Genomic DNA, 14,684 nt, shown 5'->3' with positions numbered 1-14,684 from the left:
CAGTACTTTGGCCACCTCATGCGAAGAGTTGACTCATTGGAAAAGACTCTGATGCTGGGAGGGATTGGGGGCAGGAGGAGAAGGGGACGACAGAGGATGAGCTGGCTGGATGGCATCACTGACTCGATGGACGTGAGTCTGGGTGAACTCCGGGAGTTGGTGATGGACAGGGAGGCCTGGCGTGCTGCGATTCATGGGGTCGCAAAGAGTCAGACATGACTGAGCGACTGATCTGATCTGAACCCCCAAACATATATATTATCAGTATAAATATTTCTACTTTATTCTTTATTAGCTGTAGGTCTGGGCAAAGGCAATTACTGGACTTACAGAAGACCTGGGATGGCATTGCCAGCCACTTATAAGGTAAGAGACTTTGGCCAAGTTATTCTTCTCAGCCTTAGATTCTTCAAATACAAAATGGTTATAACACTTGTCTCCCAAATCTGTAAGCATTTACCGTTACTATTCAGTAGTCAACAAATAATACCTACCACTACCCCTTCACAAATTATCTCCCTTAATTATCAGAACCATCCTATACAAGGGCCTATTACCCTCATTTCAAAGAGGGTTAGTCTCAGTGCTGTTAGAGGCCATGTTAGGATTCAAGCTCCCATCTTTTTGATACCAAAGTCCAGTTCTTACTTAACCCTCTACTGCCTCTGACGCTTTTCCGCTGTTGGGTTCAAGTGTCCATAATACATTGAAAACTTTGAAAAATTTATAGTTTGCAGGTTTGATAATTTTGGGTTTGTCCCAGAGTCTGATTGCCCCTCCGGGCTCGGCCCAGTCGAGGACTAGATTCTTCCCCATTCCGACAGGAGCCCTGTCTGGGTTTATTGTGAGCTTACAGTACTGTGAGCGAGACCCCAGCCCGTGACGGGGACTAGGCGTCGGCTTAGCCAGCCCGCCGCTCTGCGCCGCAGGCCTTCCCGCCGGCCCCTTCGGGGCGTCCTTAGCAACGGGCGCTCACTCCCTGCCCCGCCCTGTCCTCCCAACACCCAGCCCCGCGCAAGGCGTCGGCGATCTTTGCGCCTGCGCGCAGCCAAACCCGCCAGTCGTTTATTTTCCCCTCCCTTCCCTCTCCCCTCCCCTCTCCTCCTCCTCCTCCACCTCCTAGAGCGAGACGCCAATATGGAGCCTGAGGACCTACCATGGCCCGGCGAGCTCGAGGAGGAGGAGGAGGAGGGGGCGGAGAACTTGGACGAGGACGAGGTGGTGATGGTGGAGGAGATGGAGGAAGAGGAGAGACGGGAGCCGGAGGCGGATTTTAACTATGAGAGCCAGCGTCGAGAGAGTACGGACGAGGAGGACGACGAGGAGGCCAAAGCCTGGCTGCAAGCGCACCCCAGCGCCACTTTGCCTCAGGCGTCTCTCCCAAGGCACCGCTATTCGGAGAGCGAGCTGACCAGCCCCGGGAAGGTGAGCTGGCCGGGGAGAGGTATGGGCCGCCGTCGGGCGGGTGGTCCCTGAGCGCTTTGCATGTTCCCTGCCGTCTGCCTCCTGCTCGCCGCCCGTCACGGTGCCTGACAGTAGTACGTGTGCTTTTAAAGGCTTGTAGGGGCCTTGTCGCTTCCTGGGCCCCGACTCTTGCCGAGTACTCCAAGTCTCCCGTCCTTTCAGGCAAAGATCTCTCTTGTTCCCCCGCCCCAGGCCCCGCGCTTTTTGAATTACACCAGGGGTTCAGAGGAGTCAGTACTGTGGTTTCAGAAACGCTGTTGGGAGGAGGTGGGGCTTGTCCCCTGAGGAAGAGGAAAAGAGCGGTGTAGGAAAGGAGAGAATGGTTGTCCAGGGACTCTGTTGTTTTGGAGACAGAAGATTATCTGCCTGAAGGGCGGAATTCCGCTTGAGAGAGCAGTGTGGATTCTGTACGACAGTTAGTTCAATCGCTCAGTCGTGTCCGACTCTTTGCGACCCCATGGACTGCTGCACGCTTCCCTGTCCATCACCAGCTCCCGGAGCTTGCTGAAATTCATGTCCATTGAGTCAGTGATGCCATCCAACCATCTCATCCTCTGTCGTCCCCTTCTCCTGCGTTCAGTCTTTCCCAGCATCAGGGTCTTTTCTAAGGAGTCAGTACTTCGCATCAGGTGTTCCAAGTATTGGAGCTTCAGCATCAGTCCTTCCAATGAATATTTAGGACTGATTTCCTTTAGGATTGACTGGTTTGATCTCCTTGCAGTCCAAGGGACTCTCAAGAGTCTTCTTCAACACCACAGTTCAAAAGCATCAATCCTTTGGCGCTCAGCTTTCTTTATAGCCCAACTCTCACATCTGTACATGACCACTGAAAAAACCATAGCTTTGACTAGACGGACCTTTTTCGTCAAAGTGATGTCTCTGCCTTTTACTGTGCTGTCTAGGTTGGTCATAGCTTTTCTTCCAAGGAGCAAGCGTCTTTTAATTTCATGGCTGCAATCATCATCTGCAGTGATTTTGAAACCCAAGTTTTCATTGTTTCCCCATTCAGTAAGCTACCTGAATAGTAATCTCTAGTGGTTTCTGGCCAATTGTGCTTCTTCAGCTTCTTTGTAGCCCTAAAGGGGTCCCTAGCAGGTAGGAGGGGCTTCGAAATACAGGAGGTTTATTATGCTGCAGCTCCCACCAGTCTAGAAAATTAGGAAGAGCTGATTTTTTGGCTGGCTTCTGAAGGTCATTTTGAAAATAACTGCATTTAATTGATTATTTTTCAGGGAGAAAGGAAAGATATACAATTCGGATATCTAGTCATCAGACATTAAGTTTCTATTCTGTGAGAGGAACATTGTGGGGACAAAAAGAAGTCTAGGGTTTATTGTTCAAGACTGCTCCTTAGATAAGGTGTCAGCTGGGTAGAGTGAAACAAGATGCAACGATTGAAAAGACAGAGAAAAGACTATATAGACCTGTGCTGTTCAATACAGTAGTCATAGCAATGTCTGACTTTACATCTTAATTTGTTAAAATCAAGTGAAATTAAAAATTCAGTGCCTCTGTTGTACCAACCACTTTTTCAAGTACTCGGTAGCCACGCTTGATTAGAGGCTGTATAATTGGACGGTGCAGATGTAGAATAATTTCATCATTACAGAAAGTTCTACTGGACATTATTGCTGTAGGCTGTTGATAATTAAAGAATAATAGTTGTTTTGCTTGGTAAATATTCCTGTCGGTACTCAATTCGTTGAGCATGTATTGAGCATTCATCATGGGCCACACATTATGCTTTATGCTGTGGAATTTTGATGAACGGAAATATTTGTTTTTTATTTTTTCCTAGCGTATGCACTTTAAAGAGGGAGGCAGACAAAATTCAGTTGGTCGAAGAAAGAAAAGTAAAAATCGTATGTCCTAACATGCTTTGAAAACATTTAGTAAGGGAATCTGTTTTGTCAGTGAAGTTGGGGCAAGCTTCTCTGAGGAAGTTATGACAAGCTGAGGTCTGAAGACAGATCACAATTAAAGGGAAAAGAAGCTTTCCAGCTGAGGGAAAGCCACATGGAAAGGTACTGTAGGTAAGAGAGTATGGCGTTTTCAAGGAACCAGGAGCCAATAAGGGTTGATTACAGATTTCAAGGCTTTCTGTTCTATGTCAAGGATTTGGAGGCTTTATCCGTGGAAGTCATTGAAATGTTTTTAAACAAAGAAATACAGAATAAGATTTGTGTTTCAGGAAGATCACTTTGTAGCAGAGTAGAGAACAGCTTTGATGACTGGGCTGGGTGGGGAGCAGCAATAATGTCAAGGATGCTAATTAATTAGGACATTGCAGTATTGCCGGGAACTGATGATATTTTGGAATAGGCACATGTTGGTGGATATAGAAAAGTAGACTGATTCAAGAGGAATTTAAGAAGTAAAATAATCACAGTGGTACACTAATTTTACATTATTATTACACTAATAATGGATTAGATGTGGAACACGAGGGCAAGGAGGTGTCAGGTTATTGGATAAATGGTTGTGCCAAATATTGAAAAATGGCCAAGTTTATGGTAGAAGTGGTGGCCATGGGGTAGGGTGATGAGATGGTTGGGATGGGTGTTAAGATTATGGGTTTGGCTTTGGAGATCAGAGGAGGGATCTGGGCTAGACATTTCAAATTGTAAGTTATCTATATACATATGGACCAAAACTAAAGCCACACTTGTGGATAAGGTCTCGTAACTTTAATTTTGTTCTATGACTTCTTGTTTGAATAACTGTTAATATTTAATTTTAATATTTCTTGAAGATTTTAATTAAGCCCTTTTACTTCTTTACAGCCAATGTGACGAGATTATTCTTTTGTTTAGCAGTGATCTATCTGTGTAATAGAAGATACTGCTTTTTAGAGCCTGAGTATTTTTTCCGTAGAGGGTTTTTTGTTTTTTTTTGAGAGAAAGATATTCTCTTGTTTACCTTGGTGGGTTTATGAAGGTGTGGGTGATGTGCTGTATTAAAAGTAGTTTTAAAATGATATAAAATGTATTAAGATAATTTTTTTGCTCACTAATATGTTAAGATTTATTTACTAATATATTAAGATTTACTGGCATAAATTGGAAAAATGTTTAAAGGAGAGACTTCTATATTTCTTGCTAGAAATTTATGAACTATAAGTTTTTGAAAATGAGTTTGTTGTGTAGTATTTAATTCAGTGTCTTCAAAGGATGGGGCTTCCCAGGTGACTCAGTAGTAAAGAATCCACCCGCCAAGCAGGAGATGTGGGTTCCGTCCTTGGATTGGGACGATCCTGTGAAGAAGGAAATGGCAACCCACTCCAGTATTCTTGCCTGGGAAATTCCATGGACAGAGGAGCCCGGTAGGCTACAGTCCATGGGGTTGCAAAGAATCAGACATGATATAGTGACTGAACAGCAGCAGCATTCAAAGGAAGTGACCAAATGATGGGAGACATTAATTTCATTCAGGATAGCCTCAAGTTAAATGACAAAATTGTAATATTTGATTCACTCTCATGTCTCTGACAATAAGGATGTTCTAGTGGTAATTTGTAAGGTACTGATTAAGTTTGCAACTCCAAGTAATGACACCGAGCTAAGGTATGGAACTGTTTTAAGTTCAGTACAAAATGTGACCTGCCTTACAACCAAGTCTTAAAAAAAAAAAAAAAAGATTTATTTTTAGCTGAGCTGGGTCTTTGTTGCTGTGGGAGGGCTTTCTCTAGCTGTGGTGAGTGAGGGCTAATCTTCATTGCGGTGCGCCAGCTTCTCATGGCAGCGTGCCGTCTTCTCAGGGCAGCGGCTTTTCTTACTGTGGAGCACAGGCTCAGAGTTGGGGGGCTTCAGTAGTTGTGAGCACTGGCTTAGTTGCCTCTCGGCCTATGGGATCTTCCGGGACCAGGAATTGAACCCATGTACCCGGCATTGGCAAGCCGATTCTTAACCACTGGACCACCAGGGAAGTCCCACAACCAAGTCTTTTTAAGAGTTCAGGGAAGTGAGTGATTCAGAGCCTTTACTTTGTTGGTCTTATGCCAGGCCAGTCCTACAGACCATTCAACATGAACCGTTTCAGACATCTCTGCTTTGTAATTCCTAAACCTAAATTTCTGAACTGTGCTAGGGAAAATAATTCAGTTCTGTGAATTGGTATCATAGAAGTTCTTGGTCTTCAACTTTTTTTGTTTTTAGTTTTATTATTTATTTACAATAGTCTTTTCTTCCAACTATATTGAGATATAATTGACATGAAGCACTTATAAGTTTAAGGTATATAGCATGGTTTGACTTACATACATCATAAAATAATTATCACAAGTCATCATCTCATATAGCTTAGAAACATGAATAGAAAATAATTTTCTCCTGGTGATGAGAACTCAGCGTTTACTGTTAGCAGTGTTCATATATAGCATACAGCAGCGTGAATTTATTTGTCATGTTGTACATTATATACTTAGTACTTATTTATCTTATTATTGGAAGTTTGTGCCTTTTGACCACTTGGTCTCCAACTTTTAACTGGATCATCAAGAGTTCTTGGAAATATTTTTATGTTTCCTTCTTCAGATTCTTCTGCATTTTCACCCTTATCCTCTGGCCTTCATCCAGTGTTCAGCATTCTCCTGTCAGCAGGTTATCATTTCTTAGGAGAGACGCTTAGGCCTGAACTCCTTCACCTTCCTAGTCCCCATCTCCAAATTTATCTACACTGTACAACTCTTAATCTTTTTTTTTTTGCCTATTAGTACAGATTTTTTTCTTAGTATTAAAACTTTTTTGAGCTTGGGGATGAAAGCTGTCAGTTAGAATGTGTCTCTCTCTTAAGGAAGTGCTGAATTTTATCTTTAGATATTTGATAAATGATAATAGTTTTAAGTTAAATTGTTTTCTTGACTTTTTTGGTCAAATTTGAAGTCAGAATTATGATGTTTTTATGTGAGGTACTGGGAAGATTTTTTAATGTCTTGGAACAGTTTAAATAATATAAGACTTTCTTGCATGTTGGAAAAATAATAACTTGTGAAGCTACTGTGCCTATGGATTCCTTTCAGGGTTATAGTTTGTATATACTGTCTCACTTTTTTTGAGTTGAAACTCTTAGTTGCTCAGTTGTGTCTGGCTCTTTGCAGCTCCAGGCTCCTCTGTCCATGGGATTGCTATTCCCTTCTCCAGGGGATCTTCCTGACCTAGGGATCGAACCTGGGTCTCTGGCATTGCAGGCAGATTCATTAACATCTTATCCACCGGGTAAGCCCCTTTTTTGGGGGGGGGCGGAGTTAATTTTGATAATTTATGATTTTTCTGGAAAATCATTTCAATAAGGATTTTTAGTTAATTATAATTAAGTGTTACATAGTATTCTTTATTTTTTCCATTGCATTTGTGATTATTTCCACTTCTCATTCCTAATGTTATATATTTTATTTTCCTCTTGATCTGAATAACTATGGATATATTTTGTTAATTTTTTTCATCCAAGGAAACCGCTCTTATATTTAAGTTTAATTCTATTGACTTTTTCACCACTTAGTTCGTTAATTTCAGCTCTCATCTTTTACTGTTTTCCTAGGTTTATTTTGATTTATTTAATTTTACTTAACGTGCTGAATGTTCAACTGGCTTATTTAAAAACATTCTAAACAGTTTTGTTGTGATATAATTTAAAAACCGTGCAATTTACCCTGTATTTTACTGCACAGCTCAGTGGTTTTCAATATATTAATGGATATGTGTAGCCATCACCACAATTTTAGAACAATTTTTTCATGACCTCAAAAAGAAACCCTATATACTTTAGCTATCGCCCCTCTTGCTTCCATTCCTCAAGGCAACTATTAATCTTTCCCTCTCTGTAGAGTTGCCTGTTCTGGTCATTTAATATAAATGGAATCATATAATATATGGTACATGTCACACGGATTCTGGATCTTAGTTCCCCCACCAGGGTTTGAACCCTGGCAGTGAGAGCATTGAGTCCTAGCCACTGCACCACCAATTCCAATGTGTGGTCTTTTATGACTGGCTTCTTTCACTTAGCATGATGTTTTTAGGAATCCATGAATATAACATCAATTTTTCATTCCTTTTTATGACTTAATAGTATTCCATTGTATGGATATACTATATTTGTTTATCCGTTATCAGTTGATGGACATTTGAGTTGTTTTCTGCCTGTTGTCTATCTCAAAATATTTGAAAATTCTCTTTGTGATTTTTTTTCATTGGTTGTTTAGAAGTCTGTTGCTTAATTTCTACATGTTTGTGAATTTCCTTAACTTCCTTCTGTTATAGATTTCTAATTTCATTCCATTTTTGCTGGAGAATATACTTTCCATGATTTAAATTTTTTAAAAAATGTGAGGCTTGTGTTTATAACTGAATCACTGTGCTGTACAGCTGAAGTTAACACAACATTGTAAATCACCTATACATCAATAAAATAAAATTTTAAAACATTGAGGCTTGCTTTGTAGCCTAACACGTTGTCTGTCCTGGAGATGTTCCATGTATGCTGAGAAGAATGTATATTCTGCTGCTCTAGGATGGAATATTCTATAATGTAGTTTGCTTATAGTGTGTTCACATCTTATATTTCCTTGCTGATCTTCTCACAGGTGGCTGTCCTTTTTTTTTTTAATTATTAGTATTATTTTTTGGCTGCCCTGGATCTTTGTGGCAGCCCGTAGGCTTTCTCTAGCTGTGGTGAGTAGGGACTACTCTAGTTGCGCTGCTCAGGCTTCTCACTGTGGCGGCTTCTGTTGCAGAGCGTGGGCTCTAGGTGTGTGGGCTTCAGAAGTTGTGGTGCCTGGGCTTAGTGGCCTCCCGGCTTGTGGTATTTTCCCAGACCAAGGATGGAACCTGTGTCCCCTGCTTTGGCAGATGGATTCTTAACCATTGGACCACTAGGGAAGTCCCAGTAGACTTTATTGGGAGCCGTTTTATGTTTAGCAAAAAGTTCAGAATTCCCATGTACCTCTTTTCCCTCCCCTGTTTTCTCTGTTATTAGCATCTTGTATTAGGCTGGCATATTTGTTACAGTTGGTAAGCCAATATTGATACATTGCTATTAATTATAAGTGTATGTTTTTATTAGAGTCCACTTTTTTGTACATTCTTTGGATTTTGACAAATGTATAATGACATATATCCACTATTTTACAGTATCACACAGAATAGTTTCACTGCCTAAAAAAAAATCCCCGTGTTCTGCTTATTTGTCCCTTCCCTCCTTCCTCTGAAACCCTGGCAGCTGCTGCTGTTTTTATTGTCTTTGTAGTTTAGCATTTTCCAGAAAGTCATGTGCTTAGAGTCATACAGTATGTAGCCTTTTAGGATGGCTTCTTTCACTTAGGAATATGCTTTTAAGGTTCTTCCATGTCTTTTCATGGTCTGGTGGCTTGTTTCTTTTTTTCTACCTTGACTTCTTTTTCTTTTCTTAAAAATTGTGGTAAAATATGTATACCATAAAATTTACTGGTTTAAGCTATAAATAAAATATATTTATTTTGGCTGAGCCTCGCAGCTTGCAGGATCTTAGTTCCACAACCAGGGATTGAACTTCGGGCCCTGGCAGTTAAAGCACCGAGTCCTAAACAGTGGGCTACCAGGGAATTTCCCCATTTTAACCAGGTTTAAGTGACATTAAGTACATTCACATTGTTTTATAATCTTTACCACCATCTATCTCCAGAACTTTTGCATCTTTACAAACTGAACCTCCAACATCTCTGCCTTATCTGAGTCTGATTCTGATCCTTGCTGTCTCTTTAACCTGCTTTTGTTTTTTGTAAAACAAAAAAGTTGTTTTTGTCGTTTATGTTTTGTAATTTGTGTGTGTGTGTGGAAAACCAGGCGTGTACCGAATGAATATGATATGATAGGAACTGAAGTAAATAGCCTTTTAGTGTGAGGTTTCATAAGTTTATCTGGTTAGAGGTGATTTTGTGTTTGTTTGCTATAGCAGTAGGTGTCAAAGGCTAAAATTTCCTCTGATGGCCTTGCTTGTGTTCCGCCTCTTTTCTTTGGATTTCTCTAAGGACCTCTTAAATAAGATCTGGATGTGCTGTTCTTGCATTCGTGTACCATTCTCATCAGGAGCCCCGTTGATGTAGTGGTGAGGTATGGGCGGAGGGGAGGTGTTCTGTAGTCATATTATGAAGTCTCAGTCTTTCTCTAGGCTGTGAGCTTCACTAGGGTTTCTCATTGGTTTCTCCTTAAATAAAATAAGAAAGCTAGGAGGGGGCTTGGAGTTGAATATTTCCCTTCCCCGACATCACTTAGTCTCTGGTAAAACCCCAGTCTCTGGTAAAATAGTTTCTTTTGCAGGCAGGTCTTAAGGACAGAATGCTTCTAGACTTATTTCAAAACGACTACTTTTCCCTCTTCTCCTGCCACAGCAAGAGATTTTTCTCTAATCTTAACTGTGAAACCTGGTGCAGTTCCTGGAAGTAAAACTCCAAAAGTGTGGGAGCCCCTCTAAGACTTTCCCTGGACTTTTTAAATCTCAGAGTTCTCTATCCTGAGCCTCTAATAATTTGTCAGTTACAATTTAGGCTTTCCTTCCCTGTCCTTCGTGGTGTCTGCTCTGGAACTCTGTCCCGTTAGTTGTGATTGTCTGTATCTGTTTGTCTGTCCCAGATTTGCTGGACTGTTCAGTTCAGTTCAGTTGCTCAGTCGTGTCCGACTCTTTGTGACCCCATGAATTGCAGCCCGCCAGGCCTCCCTGTCCATCACCAACTCCTGGAGTTCACTCAAACTCACGTCCATCCAGTCGGTGATGCCATCCAGCCATGCCATCCTCTGTCGTCTCCTTCTCCTCCTGCCCCCAATCCCTCCCAGCATCAGAGTCTTTTCCAGTGAGTCAACTCTTTGCATGAGGTGGCCAAAGTATTGGAGTTTCAGCTTTAGCATTAGTCCTTCCAAAGAACACCCAGGGCTGATCTCCTTTAAAATGGACTGGTTGGGTCTCCTTGCAGTCCAAGGGACTCTTAAGAGTCTTCTCCTACACCACAGTACAGAAGCATCAATTCTTAGGTGCTTAGCTTTCTTCACAGTCCAACTCTCACATCCATACATGACCACTTGACTAGACGGACCTTTGTTGGCAAAGAATGTCTCTGCTTTTCAATATGCTATCTAGGTTGGTCATAACTTTCCTTCCAAGCAGTAAGCGTCTTTTTAATTTCATGGCTGCAGTCGCCATCTGCCGTGATTTTGGAGCCCCCCAAAAATAAAGTCTGACACTGTTTCCACTCTTTCCCCATCTATTTCCCATGAAGTGATGGGACCAGATGCCATGATCTTCGTTTTCTGAATGTTGAGCTTTAAGCCAACTTTTTCACTCTCCTCTTTCACTTTCATCAAGAGGCTTTTGAGTTCCTCTTCACTTTCTGCCGTAAGGGTGGTGTTATCTGCATATCTGAAGTTATTGATATTTCTCCCGGCAATCTTGATTCCGGCTGTGCTTCTTCCAGCCCAGCGTTTTTCATGATGTACTCTGCATATAAGTTAAATAAGCAGGGTGACAATATACAGCCTTGACGTATTCCTTTTCCTATTTGGAACCAATCTGTTGTTCCATGTCCAGTTCTAACTGTTGCTTCCTGACCTGCATATAGGTTTCTCAGGAGGCAGATAAGGTGGTCTGGTATTCCCATCTCTTTCAGAATTTTCCACAGTTTATTGTGATCCACACAGTCAAAGGCTTTGGCATAGTCAATAAAGCAGAAATAGATGTTTTTCTGGAACTCTCTTGCTTTTTCCATGATTCAGAGGATGTTGGCAATTTGATCTCTGGTTCCTCTGCATTTTCTAAAATGAACATCTGGAAGTTCACGGTTCATGTATTGCTGAAGCCTGGCTTGGAGAATTTTGAGCATTACTTTACTAGCGTGTGAGATGAGTGCAATTGTACAGTAGTTTGAGCATTCTTTGGCATTGCCTTTCTTTGGGATTGGAATGAAAACTGACCTTTTCCAGTCCTGTGGCCACTGCTGAGTTTTCCAAATTTGCTGGCAGCATTTTCACAGCATCATCTTTCAGGATTTGAAATAGCTCAACTGGAATTCCATCACCTCTACTAGCTTTGTTTGTAGTGATGCTTCCTAAGGCCACTTGACTTCCCATTCCAGGATGTCCTGGACTGTAGTTTGCCCTTAATTTCAGTTCTCTGGTGGATATAAGAAGAGTTGTTGGTTTTCAATTTGGTTAGGGTGTTTTCTTTTTGTAGGGATGGGAGTGATGACTTCCTAACTCCTTGCATGCTGGACCGGAGCCTTGTTTTAGTTGTTTTTCAGCAGACTATGGTTTTGTTTGTTTGTTTGTTTTCATCATGCTCCATAGCTTGGCTTCCCTAGTAGCTCAGTTGGTAAAGAATCCGCCTTCAATGCAGGAGACCCTGGTTCAATTCCTGAGTCAGGAAGATCCTCTGGAGAAGGGATAGGCTACCCACTCCAGTGTTCTTGGGGTTCCCTTGTGGCTCAGCTGGTAAAGAATCCGCCTGCAATGCTGGAGACCTGGGTTTGATGCCTGGGTTGGGAAGATCCCCTGAAGAGGGGAGCAGCTACTCACTCCAGTATTCTGGCCTGGAGAAGTCCATGGACTGTATAGTCCATGGGGTCGCAAAGTGACTTTCACTTTCACAGCTTGTGGGATCATAGTTCCCCCACAAGGGATTGAACCTGTGCCCTTGGCAGTGAAAGCATGGCGTCCTAACCATTGGACCACCAGGGAATTTCCTCAACAGATCATTTTTTAGAGCAATTGTAGGTTCCAAAAAAAAATTGAGATTTCCCATCTACTTCCTGCTCCCACACATGCACAGCATCCTCCACTGTCAATTTCCAACGTCAGAGTGTAATACGTTTGTTATGATGAACCTACATTGACATCCAAAGCCAGAGTGTATATTAGGGCTCACTTTTGGTATTGTACATTCTGTGGTTTTTGACAAATGTATAATGGCATGTATCCACCAATATAGTTTCTCCATGTCTTTTCATGACTTAGTGGCTCATTTCTTTTTAGTTCTCGATAATATTATTGTCTAAATGAGCCACAGTTTATTTTATCCATTCATCTACTAAAGGATATTTTCGTTGGACTTCCCTGATGAGTCAGACTGTAACGAATGTACCTGCAATGCAGAAGACCTGGGTTCAATCCCTGGGTCGGCAAGACCCCCTGGAGAAGGGAATGGCTACCCACTGCAGTATTCTTGCCTGGAAAATTCCATGACAGAGCAGCGTGGTGGGCTGCAGTGTGTGAGGCTGCAGAGAATCAGACACGACTGAGAGACTAACCATCTTTTCAGTCCATTTGGGTCAGTACCAAGCAGTCTGATGACTCGCTGCATGTGTGCTCAGTGCTGTATGTTGGTTAACAGTCCTTATCAGGTTATGTCTTTTAGAAATATCTTCTCCTCGCCTGTGGCTTGTCTTCTCATTCTCTTGACATTGTCTTTCATGGAACGAAAGTTTTTAATTTTGATGAGTCCAGCTTATCAATTCTTTCTTTCAAGGGTTGTGCCTTTGGTGTTGTACCTAAGAAGTGATCACCATAGCCCAGGTCATCTAGGTTTTCTCCTGTATTATCTTCTAGGTGTTCTACAGTTTTTACAGTTTTATATTCCCTGTTTTGAGTTGAATTTTGTGAGAGCTGCAAGATCTGTCCCAATTCGCTTTTTGCATGTGCATGTCCAGTTATCCCGGTGTCGTTTGTCGAAAAGACGGTCTTGGTTCCATTACGTTGCCTTGTTCCTTTGTCAAGGATCAGCGGTCTTTATCTCGGTCTGTTTCTGGACTTTGTTGTGTTACAGCGATCTGTTTGCTGGTCTTTCACCAGTGCCACATTGTCTTGATTGCTGTAGCTTTACAGGAAGTCTTTAAGTCAGATAGTGTCTGTTGTTTTTTTGGCTTTCTTGGATCTTTTGACTCCCCCTATACACTCTATTTTTTAAGTTCAAATTACTTTTTTTTTTTCCCCATTGGTGTGTTGGTTTCTGCTGTACAACAGTGCAATCAGCCATAACTATACGTACATCCCCTGCCTCCCTAGCGTCTCTCCCCACCATCATCCCCCCTCCACGTCATCACAGAGCACTAGATGGGCTCCCTGTGCCGCACAGCAGCTTCTCCCACCTGTCCAGCTTACACTGGACAATGTGTGTATATTGATGCTGCGTTCTCCATTTGTCCCACTCTCTCCCTCCCCCACGGTGTCCATAAGTCCATTCTCTACATCTTTGTCTTCATTCCTTCCCTGCAGATAGCTTCATCAATATAATTTTTCTAGGTTCTGTATATATGCGTTAATTACTATATTTGTTTTTGTCTTTCTAACTTACTTCACTTTGTATAACAGGCTCTAGCTTCATCCATCTCATGAGAACTGACTCAAATTCATTCTTCTTGATGACTGAGTAGTATGTATGTACCACATCTTTTTTGTTGATTCCTCTGCTGATGGACATCCAGGTTGCTTCCATGTCTTGGCTGTTGTAAGCAGTGCTGCAGTGAACGTTGGGGTACATGTGTCTTGAGTTTTGATTATGGTTTTCTCATACTGATTATGGCCCAGTAGTGGAATTGCTGGGTCATATGATGATTTATTCCTAGTATTTGAAGTAATCTTTATCCTGTTCTCCATAAAGTCTGCATCAGTTTGTATTCCCACCAACAGTGTAGAGTTCCCTTTTCTCTACATCCTCTCCAACATTTATTGTTTGTACATTTTTTGATGATGGCCATTCTGACTGGTGTGAGGTGATACCTCATTGAAGTTTTGATTTGCATTTCTCTAATAATTAGTGACTTTAAGCATCTTTTCATCTGTTTATTGGCCATCTTTATGTCTTCAGAAAACAAAGATCATGGCATCCGGTCCCATCACTTCATGGGAAATAGATGGCGAAACAGTGGAAACAGTGTCAGACTTTATTTTTCTGGGCTCCAAAATCACCGCAGATGGTGACTGCAGCCATGAAATTAAAAGACGCTTACTCCTTGGAAGGAAAGTTATGACCAACCTACATAGCATATTCAAAAGCAGAGACATTACTTTGCCAACAGAGGTTTGTCTAGTCAAGGCTATGGTTTTTCCTGTGGTCATGTATGGATGTGAGAGTTGGACTGTGAAGAAGGCTGAATGCTGAAGAATTGATGCTTTTGAAGTGTGGTGTTGGAGAAGACTCTTGAGAGTCCCTTGGACTGCAAGGAGATCCAACCAGTCCATTCTGAAGGAGATCAGCCCTGGGAT

General features: G+C 41.9%; 1 protein-coding gene across 9 annotated transcripts in view; it reads left to right on the top strand.

Moving 5' to 3' along the window:
* The first annotated feature begins 1,085 nt into the window (after window positions 1-1,085).
* ALMS1 (Alstrom syndrome 1) overlaps window positions 1,086-14,684 on the top strand; it is a 186,828-nt gene continuing 173,229 nt past the window's right edge. For all 9 annotated transcript variants that reach the window (XM_010829757.1, XM_010829756.1, XM_010829760.1 and 6 more), the window contains exon 1: window positions 1,086-1,425. In XM_010829757.1, coding sequence (XP_010828059.1) covers window positions 1,138-1,425 — 288 coding nt within the window. In that variant the 5' untranslated portion in view covers window positions 1,086-1,137. The remainder of the gene's footprint in view (window positions 1,426-14,684) is intronic.

Source organism: Bison bison, unplaced genomic scaffold (genome assembly GCF_000754665.1).
Source record: "Bison bison bison isolate TAMUID 2011002044 unplaced genomic scaffold, Bison_UMD1.0 scf7180017864508, whole genome shotgun sequence".
In the NCBI taxonomy this organism is placed as follows: Eukaryota; Metazoa; Chordata; class Mammalia; order Artiodactyla; family Bovidae; genus Bison; species Bison bison.
This window is presented reverse-complemented; position numbering and strand designations above follow the sequence as displayed.